Source organism: Hyla sarda, chromosome 3 (assembly GCF_029499605.1).
Source record: "Hyla sarda isolate aHylSar1 chromosome 3, aHylSar1.hap1, whole genome shotgun sequence".
Classification (NCBI taxonomy): Eukaryota; Metazoa; Chordata; class Amphibia; order Anura; family Hylidae; genus Hyla; species Hyla sarda.
Window position 1 is genome coordinate 253,721,456 of NC_079191.1, and position 27,600 is coordinate 253,749,055.

Sequence of the window (27,600 nt, forward strand, 5' to 3'; positions counted from 1 at the left end):
GGAGACCATGTAGTGGCTGAATAACCCAGCGTGGAAGTGGCAGTAGCATGAGGAGCCATATAGTGCCTGAATGACACAGTGTGGAGGTGGCGGCAGCATGAGGAGACCATATAGTGGCTGAATGACCCAGCGTTGAGGTGGCGGTAGCATGAAGAGACCATATAGTGCCTGAATGACACAGCGTGGAGGTGGCGGCAGCAGGAGGAGACCATATAGTGGCTGAATGTCCCTGCATGGAGTTGTCAGCAGCATGAGGAGACTATATAGTGGCTTAATGGCACAGCCTATAATTGGCGGCAACATGAGGAGACCATATAGTGGCTGAATGACCCAGTGTGGAGGTGGTGGTAGCATGAGGAGACCATTTAGTGGCTGAATGACCCAGTGTGAAGGTTACGGCAGCATGAGGAAACCATATAGTGCCTGAATGAAACATGGAATTGGCAGCAGCATGAGGAGACCATATAGTGGCTGAATGACCCAGCGCAGAGGTGGCGGTAGCATGATGAGACCATATAGTGCCTGAATGACACAGCGTGGAGATGGCGGCAGCATGAGGAGACCATATATTGGCTGAATGACACAGCGTGGAGGTAGCGGCAGCATGAGGAGACCATATAGTGGCTGAATGACAAAGCCTGGAGTTGGCGGCAGCATGAGGAGACCATATAGTGGCTGAATGACCCAGCATGGAGGTGGCGGCAGCATGTGGGGACCATATAGTGACTGAATGACACAGTGTAGAGGCGGCGGCAGCATGAGCAAGACCATGTAATGGCAGAAGGACACAGCATGGAGATGACAGCAGCATGAGGAGAACATATAAGGGCTGAATGACACAGCCTGGAGTTGGCGGCAGCATTAGGAGAACATATAGTGCCTGAATGACACAACGTGGAGGTTACAGCAGCATGAGGAGACCATATAGTGGCTGAATGGCCCAGCGTGTAGGTGGCGGTAGCATGAGGAGAACATATAGTCGCTGAATGACACAGCCTGAAGTTAACGGCTGCATGAGCAGACCATATAGTGGCTTGATGACACAGCCTGGAGTTGGCGGCAGCATGGGGAGAACATATAGTGGCTGAATGACACAGCCTGGAGGAGGCGGAAGCATGAGGAGACCTTATAGTGGCTGAATGACACAGCCTGGAGGTGGCAGCAGTATGAGGAGAACATATGGTGGCAGAATAAGGCAGCTTGGAGCTGGCATCAGCATGAGGAGAACATATAGTGGCAGAATGAAACAGCCTGGAGCTGACATCAGCATGAGAACATATGGTGGCAGAATGAGACAGCCTGGAGGTGGCAGCAAAAGCATCAAGAGTCCTGAAGGTGTGCAAAAAACACAATGTGCCATCTACAGTAGTGTTGGGCGCAAATATTCGCATTTCAAATTTTTCTCGCGAACATTGCAAATTCGCGAATATTGCGAATATATTCGCTATATCTTCGAAATTGCGAATATTTGTTTTTCCGCATATGCGCCTATTCGCATATGTGAATATTCACATATTCACATATTCCTTCTTTTCAATTGTGGGCCAATTAGAATGACGCAAAATACTTGTCTGAGGTTATCAACAACATCCCTAGCAACCAAAAGTAAAGTTGCCCACCCCCTCACAGTTTTTTTCCTCCAATACACGAATATGCAAATATTCATATATGCGAATAGTCGCATATGCGAAAATAACGAATACGCGAAATTCATGCTTAAACGGCGAATATTCATCTATATATTCGCAAAATATCGCTAATTCGAATATGGCCAATGCCGCTCATCACTAACCTACACCACCAAGTATTGATGTGATGCAAAGACCTCTAAAAGGTGGAAGGGAACAACGTATGGTCCATTGTAACCGGTGGGGGGTAAAAACGTCCCCTGTAAGGCCCTATTCTTACATTATTAATTCCCTTCTTGGCAAGTGTTACTCGCCCTAAAAAGGGCGGCCCCACACAGGAACCTCTACTTATTTCCCCCTTCAAACACTGCCATTTCCCGGTGTTTTTAGGTGGAGATAGGGATTGGTTCCTGTGTGGGGCCGCCCTTTTTAAGATGAGTAATACTTTCCTCGAAAAGGTGGAAGGGAACAACGTATTGTCCATTGTAGCAGGTGGGGGTAAAAACTTCCCCTTTAAGGCCCTAATCTCGCCCTATTAATTCCATTCTTGGCAAGTGTTACTCATCCTAAAAAGAGCGGCCCCACACAGGAAACTCTCTCTATTTTCACCTAAAAACCCTGGGAAATGGCAGTGTTTGTAGGGGGAAATGGGGAGAGGTTCCTGTGTGGGGCTGCCCTTTCTTTAATGCGAGAGTAGAGCATTACAGGGGAAGTTTTTACCTCCACCAGTTACAATGGACCATACGTTGCTCCCTTCCACCTTTTAGAGGTCTTTGCATCACATCAATACTTGGTGGTGAATGTGGCACATGGTGTTTTGTGCAAACCTTTCCTTTTGTTTGGCCGTGCAGGACAGCTTTCCAATGCTAGTTGTGGCCACAAATCAAGTTTGGCTGCCCAGAATTCCACCGGATCTTCAAGGTGTGTTGGCATGGTCATGTCAAGGTATGGCACCAACACCTGCTGGTTCAGGTCCTGCTCCAGGTTTACCTGCTGCTGATGAGTTGCTTCACTATGCGGGTGAAGAAAGCTACTTATCAGCGACTGTAGGCTCAGGCTGCTGCTGATGGAGCTGGTACTGCTCCTGCCACCCCTCCCCTCCCCAGCAGCCATGGCAATGGAAGGTGAGGGCAGAGGGCCCCCCAAGTCAGAGCTGCGAGAGGATGGGTGATGGCGAAGATAGGCATCGGCCAACTGACTATATAGGATGTCTCTGTAGTAGGTCAGTTTGTCCTCCCTCTTAGTGGGTGTAAAAAAGGCCCCCATTTTGTGCCGGTAGTGAGGGTCCAATAAAGTGGAGAGCCAGAAGTCATCCCGCTGCCTAATGGTGACAATTAGGCGGTCACTACGCAAGCAAGTGGGCATGCATTGTGCAATTTGTGCAAGTAACTCAGAGGGACTCTCTGCCTCCATCTCCACTGCATACTGCCACGGTGTGTCTGGGTCCTCTGTCATGCCTTCCTCATAACCCTCTAGCTCCTCTAGCTGCTACTGCTACTCCTCTCCTGTCAGATGACTAGAAAAACCGCCCATCTCGCGAAACCTAAACTATGCTCCATTGTGCCCCTCCAGTTCAGCCCCCACAGGGCTCATGTGGCCGTAAGATGTAGGCGCCACGTCTACAGTTTCCTGACCAGCCATTGTTTTTAACACATGTTGTAGTAGAAGGAGCAGTGGAATTACGTTGTTCATAGCATAATCCTGGCGACTGACTAATAATGTGGCTTCCTCAAAGGGCCAGGGCAAATGGCAGGGGTCACGTATGAGCTGCCACTGGTTGACATTGAAGTTACATAGGGGAGTACCCCTATCTGCTTGGATCATCAAGAAATCAGTGATTGCTTTTCTCTGTTTGTACAGTCGGTCCAATATATGGAGAGTGGCATTCCAACGCGTGGAAATGTTACAAATCAGACTATGTTGGGGGATAACGTTCTGATGCTGCAGCTCAAGGAGGGTGTGCTTTACGGTGTATGAGTGGCTGAAGTGCATGCAAAGTTTCCTTCCTATTGTTAGGATGTATTGCAGATGGGGGAACACTTCAGGAACCAAATTGACCACGTTTGCCATGCAGGGTGCATGGCTCAGGCTTCCTTGTCACAACTCAGACAAGATGTTCTTCCCTTTGTTGGTCACCATGGTACCCATTTCCAGTTTTCGTGGAGTAAGCTATGATTCAATTTCTTGAAGAATTATTTTAGCAGTTCCTCCCTTGTGTGACTCTTTTCGCCAAAGCAAACCATGTGGAGAACAGCGTGAAACCGCCATGCTCTGCAGACATGACAGGCTGGAAGGGCACTGAGACTTGTCCGTGCAGTTGAAGCTGAGGACACGGTGGAAGATGAGGAGGCGGAGTGGCACACTGACGCAGGACAAGCAGCCTGAGAGCATGGAGGCGGAAGCGGCATGACCTGTCTGAGTTGCTGTTGTTGATTTCACCGACAGGCTCAAGGACTGTCCAACCTTCTGTTCCACAAAATTGTGCAGGACTGGTACTGCCTTCTTCGCAAAGAAATGACGGCTGACGCCCGCTGCGATCCTCCAGTATAATGTATGAATGCGGCGGCCGCTCTTCTATGGTCCCCTGCACGGCCGTATATATACACATATTCCTATTTCTCACAGAGAGCTGTGATTGGCTGGAACCATCTGGCCAATCACAGCTCTGCGGGAAATATGAATATGTGTACATATACGTGAGTGCAGGGGACCATAGAAGAGCAGCCGGCGCATCTATACATTATACAAGAGGATCGCAAGGGACCCCTGCAATCTGTCAATTAGTACAGGTAACTACTACTCCCATCATGGAAGAGTGTGTTCCATGCTGGGAGTAGTAGTACTACCTAAAAAATGTTTTTAAAAAAAGTGAAAAACAAGCACACACTACATTTTCATTATTGTCGGCTACATTTTTAGTGCTTTACCCGCTCACATAAATTGATCCCTGTTTAAAAATGAATAAACATTTCATAATAAAAAAGATACATTTCATTAGATACAATTTTTTCCATCACCACTGTATCTTTTTTATTATGATTTTTTTATGATACCCTACGAAATTTTTATAAAAAAGGTATCTCCATAATTTTTTAGGATCGCTAAAGTCCAAAAAAAGAATAAAAAGATTTACCGAATGTACCCGAATACCGAATGTATCCGAAAAATCAAACTATCTGTATCCTTTTTATTATATTTGTTATCAGAATGAATTCTTCACGTTCGTTTACAGATAACGAATGCATTCGTTATTTACAGCATTATGGATGGGAAATAACGAATGTATTCGTTACTTTACTATTCGTATTATCGTGGCTATTCGGGAATGTTCAAAATATGTTTTCGTGCATTCGGATCGGTCCGAATGCACGAAAACGGTAAAATTCGTTAATTTAGACATTCGTGCCGAACCGAATTGCACATGTCTACCCTGTTCCACTACCTCCCGGAATGGTAGGCTGCCACGAAGCGGGTGGTCTACCCTGGGTACGTTTGGCTCCAGACTTTCCACTTCTGCCACCATGCTGATTGCCAACTATGCTACCACCTTGCTGGCTCAGCTGCTGCCTCACAGGCAACCTGCAACCCTCTTCTCCTGATGATGATGAAGCCCCTTCTGCACTCGGCTCCCAAGTGCGATCGGCTTCATCATCATCGAGTTGTGTCTGCACGTCGCAACTGATGTCCTCCTCAGGTTCCTCAACAGTATCTGCTTCAGGAGCCTGAACGCTCGCAACACCACCTCCCATGCCACTCTGCTCATCTCTACTTGCCTGCCTAGCGGAGGAAGTGGCGGATGCCGCCTTCACTTCTTGGCTGGGCAGTAGCTGCTGACTATGCTCTAGTAGATAGTCCCCACTAAATGGTGGAGCTGAACCCACAGCATAAGATACTTCTTTAGGGGAGGGAACAGCAAAGGACAGAGGCAATGGGAAGACAGGGACTGCTCCCGAGCCATGCCAACTGAGGGTTGTGTCTGAGGAACCCACCGACTGTTGACTGGTGCTGTCAGATGTCACTTGTGATGAAGTGGATGACCGTGTTAACCGATCGATGACGGCAGAAGGGTTGCTGGTCGAGACACGAGTTCAGGGAGTTCAGGCCTCCTGATGCGACTCCTGCTGCCACTCGCCTCTAGTCTGCTGCGACCTCTGACTGATGAATTTAGGCCTCTGGCAGTCCTCTGTGCATGTCCTGGCACTTCTGTGCCTGACATACTTAGTGCGTAAATGAGGGGAGTGCAAAACTGTTTTTGTCTACAACACCAGAAGGTGTCTAGGCCCTTAATTCTTTAACAGGAACAAAATGGTACACCACTTAGATGTACCTATGTGGTATGCACTTATGAGGGGAGGACAACGCGCTCCACTATGTCTAAAACAGTATTTGTCTACAAAGCCAGCAGGTGTGTACTTTTGGCTTGCCTTTCACAATATCTAGGCCCTTAATACTTTAACATGAACAAAATGGTACACCACTTAGATGTTCGTATGTGGTATGCACTTTTGAGGGAGGACAATGTGCTCCAGTACGCTTAAAACAGTATTTGTCTACAACACCAGCAGATGTGAACTTTTGCCAGGCCTTTCACAGTATCTAGGCCCTTAAGACTTTAACAGGAACAAAATGGTACACCACTTAGATGTACGTATTTGGTATGCACTTATAAGGGGAGGACAATGCGCTCCACTATGTCTAAAACAGTATTTGTCTACAAAACCAGCAGGTGTGTACTTTTGGCTTGCCTTTCACAATATATAGGCACTTAATACTTTAACAGGAACAAGATGGTACACCACTTAGATGTACGTATGTGGTATGCACTTATGAGGGGAGGACAATGTACTCAAGTACGCTTAAAACAGTGTTTGTCTACAACACCAGCAGGTGTGTACTTATGGCTGGCATTTCAAAGTATCTAGGCCCTTAAGACTTTAACAGGAACAAAATGGTACACCACTTAGATGTACATATGTGGTATGAGGGGAGGACAATGTGCTCCAGTATGCTTAAAACAGTATTTGTCTACAACACCAGCAGTGTGTATTTTTGGCTGGCCTTTCACAGTATCTAGGCCCTTACGAGTTTAACAGGAACAAAATAAGTACACCACTTAGATGTACGTATGTGGTAGGCACTTATGAGGGGAGGACAATGCACTCTAGTAAGCTTAAAACAGTATTTTCTACAACACCAGCAGGTGTGTTCTTTTGCCTGGCCTTTCACAGTAGATAGGCCCTTAAGAATTTAACAGGAACAAAATCGTACACCACTTAGATGTTCGCATGTGGTATGCACTGATTAGGGTTGGACAATGCACTCCAGTACACTTAAAACAGTATTTGTCTACAACACCAGCAGGTGTGTACTTTTGATTGGCCTTTCACAGTATCTAGGCGCTTAAGACTTTAATAGGAACAAAATGGTACACCACTTAGATGTACGTATGTTGTATGCACTTATGATATGAGGACAATGCGCTCCAGTATGCTTAAAACAGTATTTGTATACAACACCAGCAGGTGTGTACTTTTGCCTGGCCTTTCACAGTATCTAGGCCCTTAAGACTTTAACATGAACAAAATAGTACACCACTTAAATGTACGTATGTGGTATGCACTTATGAGGGAAGGACAATTCGCTCCATTACGCTTAAAACAGTATTTGTCTACAACACCAGCGGGTTTGTACTTTTGCCTGGCCTTTCACAGTATCTAGGCCCTTAAGACTTTAACAGGAACAAAATGGTACACCCCTTAGATGTACGCACAGATTACACTTAATAGAGGACAATAGGATTTTAGTGCTCTGCTCACCCTAACTGGCTGGCTACTCTTTGCTTTTCAGTTGTAGTACACACCAGTGCTGCAGCACACAGTCGCTGTGTACTAAACCCAAAATAGCACTTTCTTTTGCAAACTCGCTCCCTATCCTATCAGTGCTTTTAGGCTTGATTTGGGCTTGAGGTGAATTGTTGCTGTAAAAATGCTTTTCTGTGCAACACACACTGCTCTTTGCCCCCTCTCTCTCTACAATAGAACACTGATGTGACTGGGAGGGGATTTGCTGCTGTAAAAATGCTATTCTGTGAAACCCACACTGCTCGCTGTCCCTCTCTCTCTTTCTGCAATAAAACGCTGAAGTGACTGGCCGCTAGATGGCTGCCAATTATATATAGGGCTGTGAGATTACAGGGGTGGCTGGCTGCTGATAGGCTGCATGCTGCATGTTATTCAGGGTCATCCCGCCGACCTTTGTTCCCGCCTTCCCAGGATTCCTTGCCCCATCTCCTCACCATTTTAGATGCCCTGGAGCCTGGACCACACTAAATGGAGTTTAATAAAGTGATTTGCGCAATCGAATCACGGTGATATTCGCATTCATTGTGAATGGAATTTTTCCTGAAATTTGTGATTAATTTGGATTCATCAGATTTAATTTGCTCATCCCTAGCTGTATGCTCCACAGGAAGTTGTATTTTTTTCTGGAATTGTTTTCAGCCTTACCACAGTGCTCTCTGCTGATATCTCTGTCCATGTCAGGGACCGTTCAGAGTACAAGCAAATTCCCATAGCAAATCTCTCTTGCTCTGGACAGTTTCTGACATGTCTGTGTCAACAGAGAGTAGTGTTGTTCACCTGAAAAGAACTCCAGAAAGAAATACAACTTCCTCTGGTGCATACAGCAGCTGATAAGTACTGGAAGGCTTAAGATTTTTAAATAGAAGTAATTTACAAATCTGTTTAACTTTGTGGCACCAGTTGATTTAAAAAAATAAAATAATTATTTTTTTTCCACTGGAGTAATCCTTTAAGAGCATATGAGAGGACTCTAAGGCCTCAATTCTGGAGCCTATTTGGTAAAAATCCATATTGGTGTCTTCAACATCTTCAGCAGAGCAGAGCTTTAAGTAGGGCCTGCTGTGCAAAAGAGTGTGTGATTGATGTTGTATCAACAATTACATTACTATAGTTGTGCCAAATGCATTTGCAATGTTAGACGTAAAAGAGCACCATGTGGTATGACAAATCATAGCAGTACCATTTTAATATAGCAGTAAAATGAGGTGGTGATGAAAAAAGAGAACTTGCTGAAAGTTTGTGCTGTGCAGTGCTCCCAGGAGTATGAACAGGTTTGATCCCCCTGCTAATACTCTGCTTACACCATGTAATGTAGGCATAATCACAAACATCCACACGGTGGTAGCAGAAAGCAGTAAGATCTGCTTATGAGCTTTTCCTTTTCTTTTCTCTGGAGGAGAAGAGAGAGGTGTATTCTACCCCACAGGGGATATACTGTAGCAGGTGGTGCAAGTAAGGAGGGCCTTTATTCTTTATGGCAGGGCAGGGAGGCTACTATGCTGGAGATACACTGGGCAGTGGGTTTCCCAGTGTTCTCTTAGGACCCCAGTAAATATGTTCTGTGGTGGTAAGGTGGATGTTTGTGAAAACAAAAACATTTGTGTGAAGTGAAAGGTGTATCTGTGCTGTACTCCCTTTCTCATAGCCACCTATGGCACCTACGGTCGGCTGTACATAAATCTGGTGGTGTGGATTAAAACTAGGCCACACTTTGAAAAAGCTGTCATGGCCCTTCTACGCGTCTAAATCTCCCAATACTTCTTGGGAAAAATGGAACCTATGGTACCTTATTTGTTATATTGTGCTGTATAGTTTCAGAGATATCCGTACTTCTGGTTTCGGCACTTGCAGATGGCTGCGGCTGCTGCTACTGGCTCAAGTATGGCTATGCCGATCTTTGTCGCCGTCCCCTTCAAAATGCACCTGGTCAAATCTCTCCAAATTTTAAGAGATCTGTAGGGTCTAATCCCTTGTCTGAATGTTGGTGCTGCTGTGCCAAGTCCAGTAGCTGCTGGATTGATTTTAGTGAGAAACTTCTCTCACATGGGGCTTTCCTCTTCGGCTGTTAGGCCATGCCCCTATTTCATGTGATCTTGCTGCTACCTGCAAGGTATGCTGGGCTACCCTGATGTCATCTCAGTGTTTCTAGTACTTCCAGCATATATTCAGGTGCCTTGTGTTTCTCATCCAACTGCTAATAATAACATCAGTGCCAGGCTCGTGCGAACGGTGGCAAGCAAAGTTTGTTAGTTCCGTGAACTGAATTTACCCTAAAGTTCTGATCATGACTGTGTTCACCGAGCTCAGCTCGTTTAGCTGTAATGTTGATTATTCAAACCTTGGTCTTGAAAAAAAAAAAGGTTAAAAATTTTGAACTTTAACCCCTTAAGGAAGGAGCGTTTTTCCGTTTTTGCATTTTCGTTTTTTCCTCCTTACCTTTTAAAAATCATAACCCTTTCAATTTTGCACCTAAAAATCCATATGAAGGCTTATTTTTTTGTGCCACCAATTCTACTTTGTAATGACATCAATCATTTTACCCAAAAATATACGGCGAAATGGAAAAAAAAAATCATTATGACAAAATTGAAGAAAAAAAGCCATTTTGTAATATTGGGTGCTTCCGTTTCTACGCAGCACATTTTTCAGTGAAAGTTACAACTTATCTTTATTTTGTAGGTCCCTTCAATTAAAATGATACCCTACTTATATAGATTTGATTTTGTCGTATGTCTGGAAAAAATCATAACTACATGCAGGAAAATGTATACGTTTAAAATTGTCATCTTCTGACCCCTATAACTTTTTTATTTTTCTGCGTACGGGGTGGTATGAGGGCTCATTTTTAGCGGTTTGATCTGATTGGACTTTTTGATCGCTTTTTATAAATTTTTTCCTGATATAAAAAGTGACCAAAAATTCGTTATTTTGGACTTTGGATTTTTTTTGCATGCACGCCATTGACCGTGCGGTTTATTTAATTATTTATTTTTATAATTCGGAAATTTCCACATTCGGCGATACCACATATGTTTATTTTTCTTTACACAGTTTTTTTTTTATCGGAAAAGGGGGGCGATTCAAATTTTTATTAGGGAAGGGGTTAAATGATCTTTATTCACTTTATTTTGCTCCCATAGGGGGCTATAACACTGCACACTGTTACGCCGAGCGCTCCGGGTCCCCACTCCTCCCCGGAGCGCTCGCAGCATCCTCTCATTCGCAGCGCCCCGGTCAGACCTGCTGACCGGGTGCGCTGCAATATCACTCCCAGCCGGGATGCGATTCGCGATGCGGGAGGCGCCCGCTCGCGATGCGCATCCCGGCTCCCGTACCTGACCCGTTCCCCGTCTGTCTTGTCCCGGCGCGCGCGGCCCCGCTCCTTAGGGCGCGCGCGTGCCGGGTCTCTGCAATTTAAAGGGCCACTGCGCCACTGATTGGCGCAGCAGGCTTAATCAGTATGTTCACCTGTGCACTCCCTACTTATACCTCACTTCCCCTGCACTCCCTCGCCGGATCTTGTTGCCATTGTGCCAGTGAAAGCGTTTCCTTGTGTGTTCCTAGCCTGTGTTCCAGACCTCCTGCCGTTGCCCCTGACTACGATCCTTGCTGCCTGCCCTGACCTTCTGCTACGTCCGACCTTGCTCTTGTCTACTCCCTTGTACCGCGCTTATCTTCAGCAGTCAGAGAGGTTGAGCCGTTGCTGGTGGATACGACCTGGTTGCTACCGCCGCTGCAAGACCATCCCGCTTTGCTGCGGGCTCTGGTGAATACCAGTAGCAACTTAGAACTGGTCCACCAACACGGTCCACGCCAATCCCTCTCTGGCACAGAGGATCCACCTCCAGCCAGCCGAATCGTGACAGTAGATCCGGCCATGGATCCCGCTGAAGTCCCACTGCCAGTTGTCGCCGACCTCACCACGGTGGTCGCCCAGCAGTCGCAACAGATAGTGCAACAAGGCCACCCGCTGTCTCAACTGACCGTGATGCTACAGCAGCTATTACCACAGCTTCAGCAACAATCTCCTCCGCCAGCTCCTGCACCTCCTCCGCAACGAGTGGCCGCTTCCGGCCTACGATTATCCTTGCCGGATAAATTTGATGGGGACTCTAAGTTTTGCCGTGGCTTTCTTTCGCAATGTTCCCTACACTTGGAGATGATGTCGGACCAGTTTCCTACTGAAAGATCTAAGGTGGCTTTCGTAGTCAGCCTTCTGTCTGGGAAAGCTCTGTCATGGGCCACACCGCTCTGGGACCGCAATGACCCTGTCACTGCCTCTGTACACTCCTTCTTCATGGAGATTCGAAGTGTCTTTGAGGAACCTGCCCGAGCCTCTTCTGCTGAGACTGCCCTGCTGAACCTGGTCCAGGGTAATTCTTCTGTTGGCGAGTACGCCATCCAATTCCATACTCTTGCCTCCGAATTATCCTGGAATAATGAGGCCCTCTGCGCGACCTTTAAAAAAGGCCTATCCAGCAACATTAAAGATTTGCTGGCCGCACGAGAAATTCCTGCTAACCTGCATGAACTTATTCATCTTGCCACCCGCATTGACATGCGTTTTTCCGAAAGGTGTCAGGAGCTTCGCCAGGATATGGACTTTGTTCGCACGAGGCGGCTTCTCTCCCCGGCTCCTCTCTCATCTGGTTCTCTGCAATCCGTTCCTGTGCCTCCCGCCGTGGAGGCTATGCAAGTTGACCGGTCTCGCTTGACACCTCAAGAGAGGACACGACGCCGCATGGAGAATCTTTGCCTGTACTGTGCCGGTACCGAACACTTCTTGAAGGATTGTCCTATCCGTCCTCCCCGCCTGGAAAGACGTACGCTGACTCCGCACAAAGGTGAGACAGTTCTTGATGTGAACTCTGCTTCTCCACGCCTTACTGTGCCTGTGCGGATATCTTCTTCTACCTTCTCCTTCTCTGCTATGGCCTTCTTGGATTCCGGATCTGCAGGAAATTTTATTTTGGCCTCTCTCATCAACAGGTTCAACATCCCGGTGACCAGTCTCGCCAGACCCCTCTACATCAATTCTGTTAACAATGAAAGATTGGACTGTACCGTGCGTTACTGCACGGAACCTCTCCTAATGTGCATCGGACCCCATCACGAAAAAATTTAATTTTTGATCCTCTCCAACTGCACTTCAGAAATTCTTCTTGGATTACCGTGGCTTCAACGCCATTCCCCAACCCTTGATTGGTCCACAGGAGAAATCAAGAACTGGGGTACTTCTTGTCTCAGGGACTCTCTTAAACCGGTTCCCAGTACTCCCTGTCGTGACCCTGTGGTTTGCCCGGTATCCGGTCTTCCTAAGGCTTATATGGACTATGCTGATGTTTTTTGCAAAAAGCAAGCAGAGACTTTACCTCCTCACAGGCCTTATGACTGTCCTATTGACCTCCTCCCGGGTACTACTCCACCCCGGGGCAGAATCTATCCTCTGTCTGCTCCAGAGACTCTAGCCATGTCGGAGTACATCCAGGAGAATTTAAAAAAGGGGTTTATCCGCAAGTCCTCCTCTCCTGCAGGAGCTGGATTTTTTTTTGTGTCCAAAAAAGATGGCTCCCTACGCCCTTGCATTGATTACCGCGGACTTAATAAAATCACGGTAAAAAAACGCTACCCCTTACCTCTTATCTCGGAACTCTTTGATCGCCTACAAGGCGCCCACATCTTTACCAAACTGGACTTAAGAGGTGCTTATAATCTCATCCGCATCAGGGAGGGGGACGAATGGAAGACTGCATTTAACACCAGAGATGGACACTTTGAGTATCTGGTCATGCCCTTTGGCCTATGCAACGCCCCTGCCGTCTTCCAAGACTTTGTTAATGAAATTTTTCGTGATCTCCTATATTCCTGTGTTGTGGTTTATCTGGACGATATTCTGATTTTTTCTGCCAACCTAGAAGAACACCGCCAGCATGTCCGCATGGTTCTTCAGAGACTTCGGGACAATCAACTTTATGCCAAAATGGAGAAATGTCTCTTTGAATGTCAATCTCTTCCTTTCCTAGGATACTTGGTCTCTGGCCAGGGACTACAAATGGACCCAGATAAACTTTCTGCCGTCTTAGATTGGCCACGCCCCTCCGGACTCCGTGCTATCCAACGTTTTTTGGGGTTCATCAATTATTACAGACAATTCATTCCACACTTCTCCACCATTGTGGCCCCTATCGTAGCTTTAACCAAGAAAAATGCCAATCCTAAGTCCTGGTCTCCCCAAGCGGAAGACGCATTTAAACATCTCAAGTCTGCCTTTTCTTCTGCTCCCGTGCTCTCCAGACCTGACCCATCTAAACCCTTTCTATTGGAGGTAGATGCCTCCTCTGTGGGAGCTGGAGCTGTCCTTCTACAAAAAAATTCTTCCGGGCATGCTGTTACTTGTGGGTTTTTTTCTAGGACCTTCTCTCCGGCGGAGAGAAACTACTCCATTGGTGATCGAGAACTACTGGCCATTAAATTGGCGCTTGAGGAATGGAGGCACCTGCTGGAGGGATCAAAATTTCCAGTTATCATATACACTGATCACAAGAATCTCTCCTATCTCCAGTCTGCCCAACGACTGAACCCTCGCCAGGCTAGGTGGTCGTTGTTCTTTGCCCGTTTTAACTTTGAAATCCATTTTCGCCCTGCTGACAAGAACATTAGGGCCGATGCCCTCTCTCGTTCTTCTGATGCCTCTGAAGTAGAGGTCTCTCCGCAACACATCATTCCTCCGGACTGTCTGATCTCCACTTCTCCAGCCTCCATCAGGCAAACTCCTCCAGGGAAGACCTTCGTTTCTCCACGCCAGCGTCTCGGGATTCTCAAATGGGGACACTCCTCCCACCTCGCAGGCCATGCGGGCATCAAAAAATCCTTGCAACTCATCTCTCGATTTTATTGGTGGCCGACTCTGGAGACTGATGTTGTTGATTTCGTGCGGGCCTGTACTGTCTGTGCCCGGGATAAGACTCCTCGCCAGAAGCCTGCTGGTCTCCTTCATCCTCTGCCTGTTCCTGAACAGCCTTGGTCACAGATTGGTATGGACTTTATTACGGACTTGCCCTCATCCCGTGGCAACACAGTTGTTTGGGTGGTCGTTGATCGATTTTCCAAGATAGCACATTTTATTCCTCTTCCTGGTCTTCCTTCAGCGCCTCAGTTGGCAAAGCAATTTTTTGTACACATTTTTCGCCTTCACGGTTTGCCCACGCATATCGTCTCGGATAGAGGTGTCCAATTCGTGTCTAAATTCTGGAGGGCCCTCTGTAAACAGCTCAAGATCAAATTAAACTTCTCTTCTTCTTATCATCCCCAATCCAATGGGCAAGTAGAAAGAATTAATCAGGTCCTGGGTGACTATTTACGGCATTTTGTTTCCTCCCGCCAGGATGACTGGGCAGATCTTCTACCATGGGCCAAATTCTCATACAACTTCAGAGTCTCCGAATCTTCTGCTAAATCCCCATTTTTCGTGGTATATGGCCGTCACCCTCTTCCTCCCCTCCCTACTCCCTTGCCCTCTGGTTTGCCCGTTGTGGATGAAGTGACTCGTGATCTTTCCACCATATGGAAAGAGACCCAAAATTCTCTTTTACAGGCTTCATCCCGGATGAAAAGATTTGCTGATAAGAAAAGAAGAATTCCCCCCATTTTTGCTCCCGGAGACAAGGTATGGCTCTCCGCTAAATATGTCCGCTTTCGTGTCCCCAGTTACAAACTGGGACCACGCTATCTTGGCCCTTTCAAAGTCTTGTGCCAGATTAACCCTGTCTCTTACAAACTCCTTCTTCCTCCTTCTCTTCGTATTCCCAATGCCTTCCATGTCTCTCTCCTTAAACCACTCATCATTAACCGCTTCTCTCCCAAAGTTATTTCTCCCACTCCTGTTTCCGGTTCATCTGACGTCTTCTCTGTGAAGGAGATTCTGGCCTCCAAGACTGTAAGAGGGAAAAAAAAAATTTGGGTGGATTGGGAAAATTGTGGCCCAGAGGAGAGATCCTGGGAACCTGAGGACAACATCCTAGACAAAAGTCTTATCCTCAGGTTCTCAGGCTCCAAGAAGAGGGGGAGACCCAAGGGGGGGGGGTACTGTTACGCCGAGCGCTCCGGGTCCCCGCTCCTCCCCGGAGCGCTCGCAGCATCCTCTCATTCGCAGCACCCCGGTCAGACCTGCTGACCGGGTGCGCTGCAATATCACTCCCAGCCGGGATGCGATTCGCGATGCGGGAGGCTCCCGCTCGCGATGCGCATCCCGGCTCCCGTACCTGACCCGTTCCCCGTCTGTCTTGTCCCGGCGCTCTTTAGGGCGCGCGCGCGCCGGGTCTCTGCAATTTAAAGGGCCACTGCGCCACTGATTGGCGCAGCAGGCTTAATCAGTATGTTCACCTGTGCACTCCCTACTTATACCTCACTTCCCCTGCACTCCCTCGCCGGATCTTGTTGCCATTGTGCCAGTGAAAGCGTTTCCTTGTGTGTTCCTAGCCTGTGTTCCAGACCTCCTGCCGTTGCCCCTGACTACGATCCTTGCTGCCTGCCCTGACCTTCTGCTACGTCCGACCTTGCTCTTGTCTACTCCCTTGTACCGCGCTTATCTTCAGCAGTCAGAGAGGTTGAGCCGTTGCTGGTGGATACGACCTGGTTGCTACCGCCGCTGCAAGACCATCCCGCTTTGCGGCGGGCTCTGGTGAATACCAGTAGCAACTTAGAACCGGTCCACCAACACGGTCCACGCCAATCCCTCTCTGGCACAGAGGATCCACCTCCAGCCAGCCGAATCGTGACACACACACTGATCTTTTACATTGATCAATGGTTTCTCATAGGAAACCATTGATCAATGATTCTGCCGCTTGACTGCTTATGCCTGGATCTCAGGCACTGAGCAGTCATTCGTCGATCTGACACCCGGAGGCAGGTAAGAGGACCCTCCTCATTTCCTACAGCTGTTCAAGATGCGATTTCGCTGCGGCGACCTCGAACAGCCCCTTGAGCTAACCGGCAACATTTTACTTTCACTTTAGACGTGGCATTTAACTTTGAATGCTGCTTCTAAAGGCTTAGGCGGTGGCCCGGTTGTTATAGAACGGGAGCCGACACAAGACGTACAGCTACGCCCTGAGTCGTTAAGGGGTTAAACAGATTTGTAAATTACTTAATTTAATAAACTTGTATTTAAAAATCTTAATCGTTCCAGTACTTATCAGCTGCGGTATGATCCATAGGAAGTTCTTTTCTTTTTTAATTTCTTTTCTCACCACAGTGCTCTCTGCTGACACCTGTGTCCATGTCAGTAACTGTCCAGAGCAGAAGAGGTTTGCTATGAAGATTTGCTTCTACTCTGGACAGTTTATAAAATGGACAGAGGTTTCAGCAGAGAACACTGTAGTCAGACAGAAAAGGCATTCAAACAGAAAAGAACTTCCTGTGGAGAATACAGCAGCTGATAAGTACTGGAACAGTTAAGATTTTTAAATACAAGTAATTTACATATCTGCTTAACTTTCTGGCACCAGTACATTTAAAAAAAATTGTTTTCCAGTGGAGTACCCCTTTAACCCCTTAAGCGTGTCCCCCCATCCACCACGCGGAGGTGGCCTCATATAGGATGGGACCCTAACATTCACTCACCTCAGGCTGGGTGACATGCCACAGCAGCATGCACCCGTCTATTGGGCTAGGTGTTGGCTACATTTTTGTTTCATTTTGTTTTTGCTGTGCAATGTGGGGGGAGTGGCTCCCTCTGTAGCCGTGCATCCCCTCCCCTATTTTCACGGGAGGTGGTTTTAGGTTGTTAGTGTATCTAGCATGTCGCCCAGCCTGAGGTGAGTGAATGTTAGGGTCCCATCCTATATGAGGCCACCTCCGCGTGGTGAATGGGGGGACATGTTTTGATCAAAAAGTGCGCAGAGAGCCTCCATTTTGTTGACCAAGTGTGCTTCTTGCAATTTCCTTTTCTTACATGTCTTGTACTTGCCACAGCAGCGTGCACCCGTGTATTGGGCTAGGTGCTGGCTACATTTTTGTTTCATTTTGTTTTTGCTGTGCAATGTGTGGGCAGTGGCTCCCTCTGTAGCCGTGCATCCCCTCCCCTATTTTCACGGGAGGTGGTTTTAGGTTGTTAGTGGATCTAGCATGTCGCCCAGCCTGAGGTGAGTGAATGTTAGGGTCCCCTCCCATATGAGGCCACTTCCGCGTGGTGGATGGGGGGACTTTTTGATCAAAAAGTGCACTGAGAGCCTCCATTTTGTTGACCAAGTGTGCTGCTGCCATTTTCTTTTTCTTCTTTTTTTTTACATGTCTTGTACTTGCCACAGCAGCGTGCACCCGTGTATTGGGCTAGCAGCTGGCTACATTTTTGTTTCATTTTGTTTTTGCGCTTTAACCCCTTAAGGCCCATTTTGACCTTAAGGACCAGAGCATTTTTTGCACATCTGACCACTGTCACTTTAAGCATTAATAACTCTGGGATGCTTTTACTTATGAATTTGATTCCAAGATTGTTTTTTTTCATGACATATTCTACTATAATGGTAAATTTTTGTCAATACTTTAAAAAATTTCATGAAAAATTTGAAAATTTAGCATGTCACGCCCCCTCCCATAGGCTTGCATTGAAGGGGCGGAGCATGACGTCCCACGGGGCGGAGCCGTGACGTCACTATGCTCCATCCCTGTGATTTCCAGTAATCAGACCCGGAGCGAACACGCTTCAGGGACTTGTTCTAACGGGGTGTGGCATGGAAGATCACGGGGTTCCCCAGCGGCAGGACCCCCGCGATCAAGCATCTTATCCCCTATCCTTTGGATAGGGGATAAGATGTCTTAGCGCCGGAGTACCCCTTTAACACCCCACAGGGGATTGACGAATTTTCGCTAACGTTGGACGTGAGAATGAAAAATTTTATTTTTTTTACTTAAAATGCTGGTGTTTTCCCAAGTCTTTCATTTTTACAAGGGATAATAGGAGAAAAAGCCCCCCAAAATTTGTAACACAATTTCTTCTGAGTATGGAAATACCCCTTATGTGGATGTAAAGTGCTATGCGGGCGAACTACAATGCTCAGAAGAGAATGAGCGCTATTGTGCTTTTGGAGAGAGAATTTGTTTGGAAACGAAGTCGGGGCCATGTGCGTTAACAAAGTCATCTTCCCCCACTCTGCCCGGATTTCTAGGGGCGGGCAGAGCGGGGGATCTGAACTTTCACCCCCGCCAGTCAGCTGAGAAACTGTGATTGGTCCACAGGGACCAATCACAGTGATTGCAGACCAGGACCATTCACAGATGGTCCTGGGGTGTATTGCAGAACTTGTCTCCTGCCGGTAACAGCGGGACTTCTGCCTGTTAACCTGTGCGATGCCGCGCATCACTGGCTTCACTGAATTACTTATATAAACATCAGGATGCGAGCACTAGCTCCATAACCTGACGTTTAAATAAGTCATTCTGAGGGAAGGGGTTAAACTAGTAGTTTTTATTATCGTTTAATTTACAGGATTAAAGCGTGCTTGAAATGTGTAATTATTATATGATATAAGGGGCTCCTAATATTCACCATAGGTCCGAGATAGGTAGGGTGACAAAGAACTCACTTACCTTTATCAGTTGTTCTAGAATAAATGCAATAGTACAGAAAGCAAAAAAAGATATCTACTGAATTACTTCCCAATACAGCTGTGGATTCCCAAGATCGCCGTGGAGCGCTTTTCAAAGACAAATACACTAACCTTGACAAACGTTCTACAGCACTCTTGTTTATCCAGATGCTTCTACATAGCAACTGTGCTCCAGCATGTATTCTCCATTATTGTTTATACTGCGTATTCAAATCTATGTAAACCTTACTGTAACAATTCCCTAAATGTTTAAATCTTCTATTGAACCATTAATGAGTTGTGTTGAGCTGAATGATTGATTGATATATAGATAGATAGATAGATATGCAAATAGATAGGTAGATAGATATGAGATAGACAGCTATGTGCAGATTATACATTTTAATAACCTATATTAAAACATATGTATTATACAATATAATTTAACTCTTTTTCTATTCTATTTTATAGTGTTGGTCAGTGTCTTCATAAATGTGGGTAAGTTACCAAAGTTATTTTTACAATAATAAAATATGTGACTGCATCATTTGATTCTGTAAAATATCTCATTATGCAGTACAGCCAGTATCCTCAGTTAAAGTGGAAAAGGTGCTTTATTCTGTCTATGTCAAGGCTGAGATGATGGGGGTCTTGTGTGTCTCAGATTTGACTGCCTATAGTGCCTATAATTTAAATTAGTTTGGTTTCCATTTTCTCTATTTCTTGTGTTTTGTAGGACATTCATCCAGACCTGTTGTGACCTTTACTCCAAACTCAAAGAAGATCTTCACTACTGAAGCCATATCAATGACTTGTGATGCGGGCCCTAATGCACAAGAAGATCAGAAATACGACTGGTTCAGGACTGGGACACACGTACACAGTGGTAAAACATATGCAATAACATCTGCTGAATCATCAGACAGTGGAAGTTACCAATGTTTTTCCCAGCATGCAAGTGACTCTCTTAGACTGGATATCAGTAATGGTCAGTACATTTGCATATACAATATAAATAAACAATAGTGTAATAGCTTTATTATTTAGTGCAATAACACCATACATCACTAAGGTAACAATGCCTAAAATTGCCTATATACAACCATAAAAGGACTAAATATAAGGACAATTATATAAATAACTAAATAATATTGTCATGTGGGTAATATTAAAGGAAAGCTATCATTAGTTATTACCCGCAATAACCCATTAGTACAGGTGTGTAGTGTGGGTGACACTGATGACAACTATACTTACTTATCCCCGTTCCGTGGTACTGTTGTCCCTCTATCTTGTACTGTATCTTGCTTGTCGGCGGCGTGCTTGGGGCACAGACGGACCCTTCTGATGTCACCACTGCTGTTTTTTTGCTGGCCTTGGGAAACATGACAGGAGAGAATATTATTATGTTTCCATACACTGCTACCTTCTCAATTATCTAAAATCAAGAGTCACAAGGTGCTTTAAGGTCCCAGTTGGTTGACAGATATTTCTAGCACTTTGTATCTTTCACAGGTTGCCACTGGTGCCCTCTTTCACTCCCATGACAACATCACAGAGCTTGTGGATGTTAGAGACCTTGCACTTCCCCATCTTCCATTTAAGGATACCCCACATATGCTCAATAGGGTTTAGGTCTGGAGACATGCTTGGCCAGTCCATCACCTTTATACTCCATATGCTTCTTAGCAAGGCACTGGTCATCGTGGAGGTGTGTTTGGGGTTCTTATCATGTTGTAATATTGCCCTGCAGCTCAATCTCCGAGATGAGGGGATCATGCTCTGCTTCGGTATGTCATAGTACATGTTGACATTCATTATTCTCTCAATGAACTGTAGCTCCTCAATGCCAGCAGCACTCGTCCAGCCCCAGACTATGACACTCCCACTACCATGCTTGACTGTAGGCCACACAAGCTTGACACCAGCTGAACTAAATACGTTTATCTTGATCTTAACAGACCACAGGACATGGTTCCAGTAATCTATGTAAAGTTATGCATCTGGGTACTAATAACCTGCATGCGTCGTATGTCTTAGGGGGGATTAAACTGGCAAAGTCACTGGTAGAGAAGGATCTGGGTGTACTTGTAGATCACAGACTACAGAATAGCATGCAATGTCAGGCTGCTGCTTCCAAAGCCGGCAGGATATTGTCATGTATCAAAAGAGGCATGGACTCAAGGGACAGGGACATAATACTCCCCCTTTATAAAGCATTGGTACGGCCTCACCTGGAATATGCTGTTCAGTTTTGGTCGCCTGTACATAAAAGGGACACTGTGGAGCTGTAAAGGGTGCAGAGACGCGCGACTAAAGTAATATGGGGCATGGAACATCTTAGCTATGAGGAGCGATTAAAGGAGTTACAATTGTTTAGTCTTGAGAAGAGACGTTTAAGGGGGGATATGATAAACGTATATAAGTATATTAATGGCCCATACAAAAAATATGGAGAAAAACTGTTCCAGGTTAAACCCCCCCCCAAAGGACGAGGGGGCACTCCCTCCGTCTGGAGAAGAAAAAGTTTAGTCTCAAGGGGCGACACGCCTTCTTTACCATGAGAACTGTGAACTTATGGAACAGTCTACCTCAGGAACTGGTCACAGCAGGAAAAATTAACAGCTTTAAAACAGGATTAGATACATTCCTGGAACAAAATAACATTAATGCTTATGAAGAAATATAAAATCCCATCCCTTCCCCAATATCGCGCCACACCCCTACCCCTTAATTCCCTGGTTGAACTTGATGGACATATGTCTTTTTTCGACCGTACTAACTATGTAACTATGTCCTTAAACTACTTGTCTTCATAAAACTGTTTGTGGGCTTTCTGGTACATCATGGTTAGGCAAGGCTTCCCTCTGGGACGACAGCCATACAGACCAATTTGATGCTGTGTGAGGCATATGACAGACTGAGAACAGTTATGCTGACCCCACCCCCCCACCCATTCTACCTTCAATGCTGGCAGCACTCATAGCTCTATTTCCCAAAGACAACCTTTGGATATAACACTGAACATGTGCATTCATCTTTACATCAATGCTGGCAGCACTCATAGCTCTATTTCCCAAAGACAACCTTTGGATATAACACTGAACATGTGCACTCATCTTTTTTGATCGACCATGGCAACGACTGTTCTGAGTGGAACTTGTCCTGTCCCACTGTATGGTCTTGTGCACCATGCTGCAGCTTCATTTTAGGGTCTTAGCAATCTTCTTATAGCCCAGGTAAGCTTAATGTAGAGCAACTATTTTTTTTTACAGATCCTCAGAGAGTTGTTTGCCATGAGGTGCAACTTCCGTACTAGAAAGTGTTAGAGCGTTAACAACAAATTTAAGACACCTTCACCCCCTTTACACCCCATTAGCACCTGAGACCATGTAACACATACAAGTCACATGTTATCCTAACATTCTAACAGCTTCTGGATACATTAAAGGGGTTATCTCATGTAAGACTTTTTTTCTTAATACTTCCCCGGCTGATGACATTAAAACATTAAACCTCTACTAACCTCCCACCACTCACCTGGTGTTTCCATTATTGCTGCTGGTCCACCACTGCATTCCTCTTCCTGGTTGCCGGTATGAGACTGCCACAATTAATTGTTCGCTGCAGTGATCTTCCACTACAGCCAGTTATAGGCTGAGTATCAGTGTGATGAATTGAGCCCTGTCACTGGTCTTCTACCTTGTGCCAGGGCTCAATACATCACAATACCACCCAGTCAATCAATAGCCAAGGCAGGCCGCCATCACTGTGTCATGCAATTAGCTGAGCAACAGGCTTAGACTAACAGAAACCAGGAAGATGACTGCAGCAGTGGGCAGGCAGTGTTGCTGGAGGCACCAGGGGAGCTCTGGGAGGTAAGTAGAGGTTTATTGATTAAATGTCGGCAGCCTGGGGAATATTTGAAAGAAAAAAAAAGAAGCTTATATGAGATAACCCCTTTAAGATTGAAATGCACATTTAATACGTGAAATTCTAATAATACAGTGTATGAGGAGATACATCATATTTGTATTATGTTTTAGGTTGGGTCATCCTACAGGTCCCAAATCAAGTTTATGAAGGAGACGACCTGACCCTAAAATGTCACCATTTTCCTGGATACCCTGAAGGACAGACGATATTTTACAAAGATAACAAAGTAATTCAGAATTGGAGTTATAATGATCATTTTCATATTGCAAGGCTTGACTTGGAAACGTCTGGAAAGTACAAATGTATAAAACAAGTAAAGCATCACCAAATATATTTCAAACATGGAGATGAAGAGTCTATACTTGTTCGAGGTAAATCCAAAAACATATATCAGCTCATATGTGATTGAATTGAGGATGCAGCTTGGGTTGCCGAAACAGTGTATCTAACCATATGATAAAGCTCTCTCAGAAAATCTAAACCCAATGAACATAGAATTAACATACACATTTTTGCGTAGGTTGCTTGTAGCCGAAAAACATAGATATTTTACAGTTTTACAGCTTTTTTCATGATTTTGATAAGTGTAAAGATACCCAGCTGGCCCCATGACTAAGCTTCTTCTTGTTTACTGCCATACCAACAGCAGTAGGCAACAGAGACTTAAAAATTGACATGGCTTCTCTGTAAAAAAAATGTTTAGTTTACTTTAAATCCATTTGTTTTATTTGTCAATGTTGTCAGTTTTTGCAAGAAAATTTCACTAATGCTAAGGGTGATCTTAACAAATATGGTAGATGAACAAGCCACTACTCAACTGTTGTATTAAAATATAGAAATTTTCCACCTTTTTTTCCTAAAACATATAGAATGTCCATGGCAAACCACAACATAGCTTCCCAAGGTGGCTGTAAGCGGTACTGAAGAAGTGGATCCGCTGAACCTGTGTGGGTGATGGCGAGGGCTGTACCAGGGAGTGGAGTTTAAGGTGCCGATGGTATGCACCAGAGCCCACCACAAAACAGGTTGAACTTGCTGCAGCAGGCGGCACCCAGGTTGCAACCCCTGGCACGACTCGTCCACACAGGCTGCGGTGACACGTGGCACTGGAAGGATTAAGCAAACTCATAGTCAGGAAAAACAGAAGGTCAGGCCAGGTGGCACAGGAGGGTAGTAAGGAACGAAGCCAGGAGGTCAGAACACAGCAAGGCAATACAGAACAGGAACGCTTTCTCTTGGCTAATGAGCCCAAATATCCGGCAAGGGGAAATAGGAAGTGAGTAACCAATTAAGGGCATACTGGCCCTTTAAATTGCAGAGAGCTGGTGCGCACGCCCTAGAGGGCGGGTACACACATGCCGGCGACCTGGGACAGCGGAGGAAGCAGGAGGTGAGTAAGGATGGCACCGCCGGCAGAGGGGGTAGGAGGGCGCTCGTGGCTAGCGTGTCTGGCCAGAGCGCTAGCTGTAACAGTACCCCCACCTTTGGTCTCCCCCTCTTTTTAGGTCGCAGAAAATTAAGGACCAGGTCACGGGCCAAGATATTCTCCTCCAGCTCCCTAGAACTTTTTTCAGGACCGTACCCCTTCCAGTCCACAAGAAAATACCTTCTCCCTCTAACGGTTTTAGTAGCTAAAATTTCATTAACCTCAAAGACAGAAGAACCGGACATGGGAGTAGGGGTGATATCTTTTGGGGAAAACGATTTATAATGAAAGGCTTGAGGAGGGAGACGTGGAAAGAGTTCGGAATTCGCAAAGAGGAAGAAAGATGAAGTTTGAATGACACAGGATTAATGCGATGCATATGTTAGGACCCAGGAAGCGAGGACCCAACTTGTAGCTGGGAATCTTAAAACGGATGTATTTAGCCGAGAGCCAGACCATGTCGCCAAGAGAGTAAGTCGGAAGAAGTCTTCTCTTCTTATCTACCTGAGACTTCATACGGGTGGAGGCAAGAACTAAAGAGCGCCGAGCCTTTTGCCAGATGGTCATAAAATCCCGTAATTGGTCATCAACAGCAGGCATTCCAGAAGAGGCAGGAAGAGGAGGATGAGGGTGATGGCCGTAGACTATGAAGAATAGTGAAGTTTGTGTAGACTCAGAATCCTTGTGGTTATAAGAGATCTCCTCCCAAGGTAAAAGGTCGACCCAATCGTCCTGTCGGGCTGAAACAAAATGACAAAGATTGTCTCCAAGGCTGTTGGTCTGGGGATGGTAGGCAGAAGAAAAGTCCAGTTTGATTTTAAGGCGTGAACAGAGAACTTGGAGACGAACTGAACTCCTTGAGTCGATGTGAGTCGGAAGACGATATAGGCGAAAGATATGCTGAAGGAAGTGTTTTGCCAGCTGTGAAGTAGAAGGAAGATCAGGCAGAGGCACAAAATGAGCCATCTTGGAGAAACGATCAACCACCACCCAGATGACTGTGTTGTTACAGGAAGGTGTTACATCGGTGATAAAGTCCATAGCAATGTGAGACCATGGATTTTCCGGGAATAGGCAAAGGCTGTAAAAGACCCAGAGCTTTAAGCCGAGGAGTCTTGTTGCAGGCGCAGATGGTACAAGAACGGACAAAATTTGTTACATTGCGTACAAGGTTCGGCCACCAGAAATGCCGGGAGATTAGTTGTATGGATTAGTCGTACTCCAGAATGCCCAGCCAGCAAAGACTAGAACAAAGAAAAGCGTTCCATAGTGTGATAACGTAGATGGAAATGAAAAAATTAACATTTGTTCAAGTGCTTACCATCAATAGTTGTACTGAGCCCCGTACAACAATGGTAAAGGCAGTAGACATGGTAGTCTCTTAGATCCGGCAGCTGCTCCTGGGATAAAACAGCAATCACACAAAGACCTCCAAGGAAACCACAGGATCAAGCAAGGCGCGTGGATCTCGTGTAGAGTAAAAAGGTTTATTACCCACAATGCAATGCGTTTCGTAGAAGACAAGGTATTTATACAAAGCCATTTAACCCTTAGGTGGACAGAACATCACAAGTAAAAATCATGAATACATACTTATACACACAAACATAAAACAAATGTACAAAATGTATATAAATTCAATCCTTACATGTCTAATAGATTAACTAATACACATTTATATGAGCACTAGCTGAGTACCCGGCGTTGCCGTTTTTTTCCTTCCTCATTCTTGTTGTGGAGGAAAATAAACAAAGGAGGAAGCCTTTGACTTCATATCCCGTCCTCATATATTGTTGACATATCCCAACCCCATATCCTGTCCTCATATCCTGACCTCCTATCCCGACATTCTATTCCAACCTCCTATCCCGACCTCGTATCCCGTCCGCCTATCTCGACCTCCTATTCCGTCCTCCTATCCCATCCTCCTATCCTGACCTCTTATCTCGACCTCCTATTCCATCTTCCTATCCCGTCCTCCTATCTCGACCTCCTATCTCGACTTCCTATCCCGTCCTCCTATCTCAACCTCCTATCCCGTCCTCCTATCCAGTCCTCCTATCCCGACCTCCTATCTCGTCCTCTTATCCCAACCTCCTATCCCGACCCGTAATATGTGTACCAGGTATTGAAATATCTCCAGCCGTACTGAAGTTTTGTGGGAACATACATTTCCCATTGATTTGCATGGGACTTTAAACAAAAACCCAGACCCTCACAAATGGGGGTAGTTAAATGGGTACTCTCATTAATGTAAATTTTTTTTTATTAAAAAGATTATGCTAAAATAAACATATTTCTAATACATGTTAATTTAATTTTTTTTAGTTTTAACAGTTTTTTTCACATTAGAAAACCTGGCAACTAGGTGTCACCCTACATGGCTCATGAATCCTTTTCACCCCCTTATGTTGAGCACGTTAGGACCACTGCTGCACAGGCAGCGTGGTGCAGCGTGGTCCGAAATGCTCGTGGACAGCTTGCTCTCTGCCTTTAAATGAAACAGGCAGAGAGCGAGCACAGCGCTCGTTCATGCGGCGAGCAGAATTTGAATATCCCCGCCCCCTTCATATCTCCCTGCCCTGTAAAACGCCTGTGGGAGCGCAGCATACAGGAAGACGGGCGAAAGCGGTCCCCGGACAGGCTTCAGATGACGTCACGCCGGCCGGGGCCACCCACTTCCTGCCCTTCGGAGATTGCTCAACTCTGAGCTACTGAAGCTGGTTGGAAAAAAGTATTTTTATGGGGAATTTGAATTAAATAAATACAGGGATAGACGTAGGTAGTGTCAGGGACAGATGGGGAGGCGGATTAGGGAAATTTAAGTTAGTGATAGCTACTCTTTAAGGGTTAAATTAACTATCCTATATTTTAAGTGGACATATAAGTAACATGTGACCAAGTATTATCGAAATATCTCCAGCCGTTTGGAGGTTATGCAGTAACATATATTTCCCATAGACTTGTATGGGATTTTAAACAAAAACCCTGCCCCTGGCAAATGGGGGTAAGTAAGGGTTAAATTAACTATCCTATGTTTGTTGTTGACATATAAGTAACATGTGTGCCAAGTTTCATGTTAATATCTTTAGCCGTTTGGACGTGATGCTGGAACATACACACATACATACACACATACACACATTGGGGGAGATTTATTA

At 45.7% G+C, this 27,600-nt stretch overlaps 1 protein-coding gene across 1 annotated transcript in view; it reads left to right on the top strand.

Annotated features, from left to right (window-relative positions):
• Positions 1 to 27,600, top strand: part of LOC130360732 (high affinity immunoglobulin gamma Fc receptor I-like) — a 56,687-nt gene that overhangs the window by 12,817 nt on the left and 16,270 nt on the right. Inside the window, exons 2-4 of the mRNA XM_056563302.1 lie at positions 19,549 to 19,575; positions 19,814 to 20,065; positions 23,124 to 23,384. Coding sequence (XP_056419277.1) covers positions 19,549 to 19,575; positions 19,814 to 20,065; positions 23,124 to 23,384 — 540 coding nt within the window. The remainder of the gene's footprint in view (positions 1 to 19,548; positions 19,576 to 19,813; positions 20,066 to 23,123; positions 23,385 to 27,600) is intronic.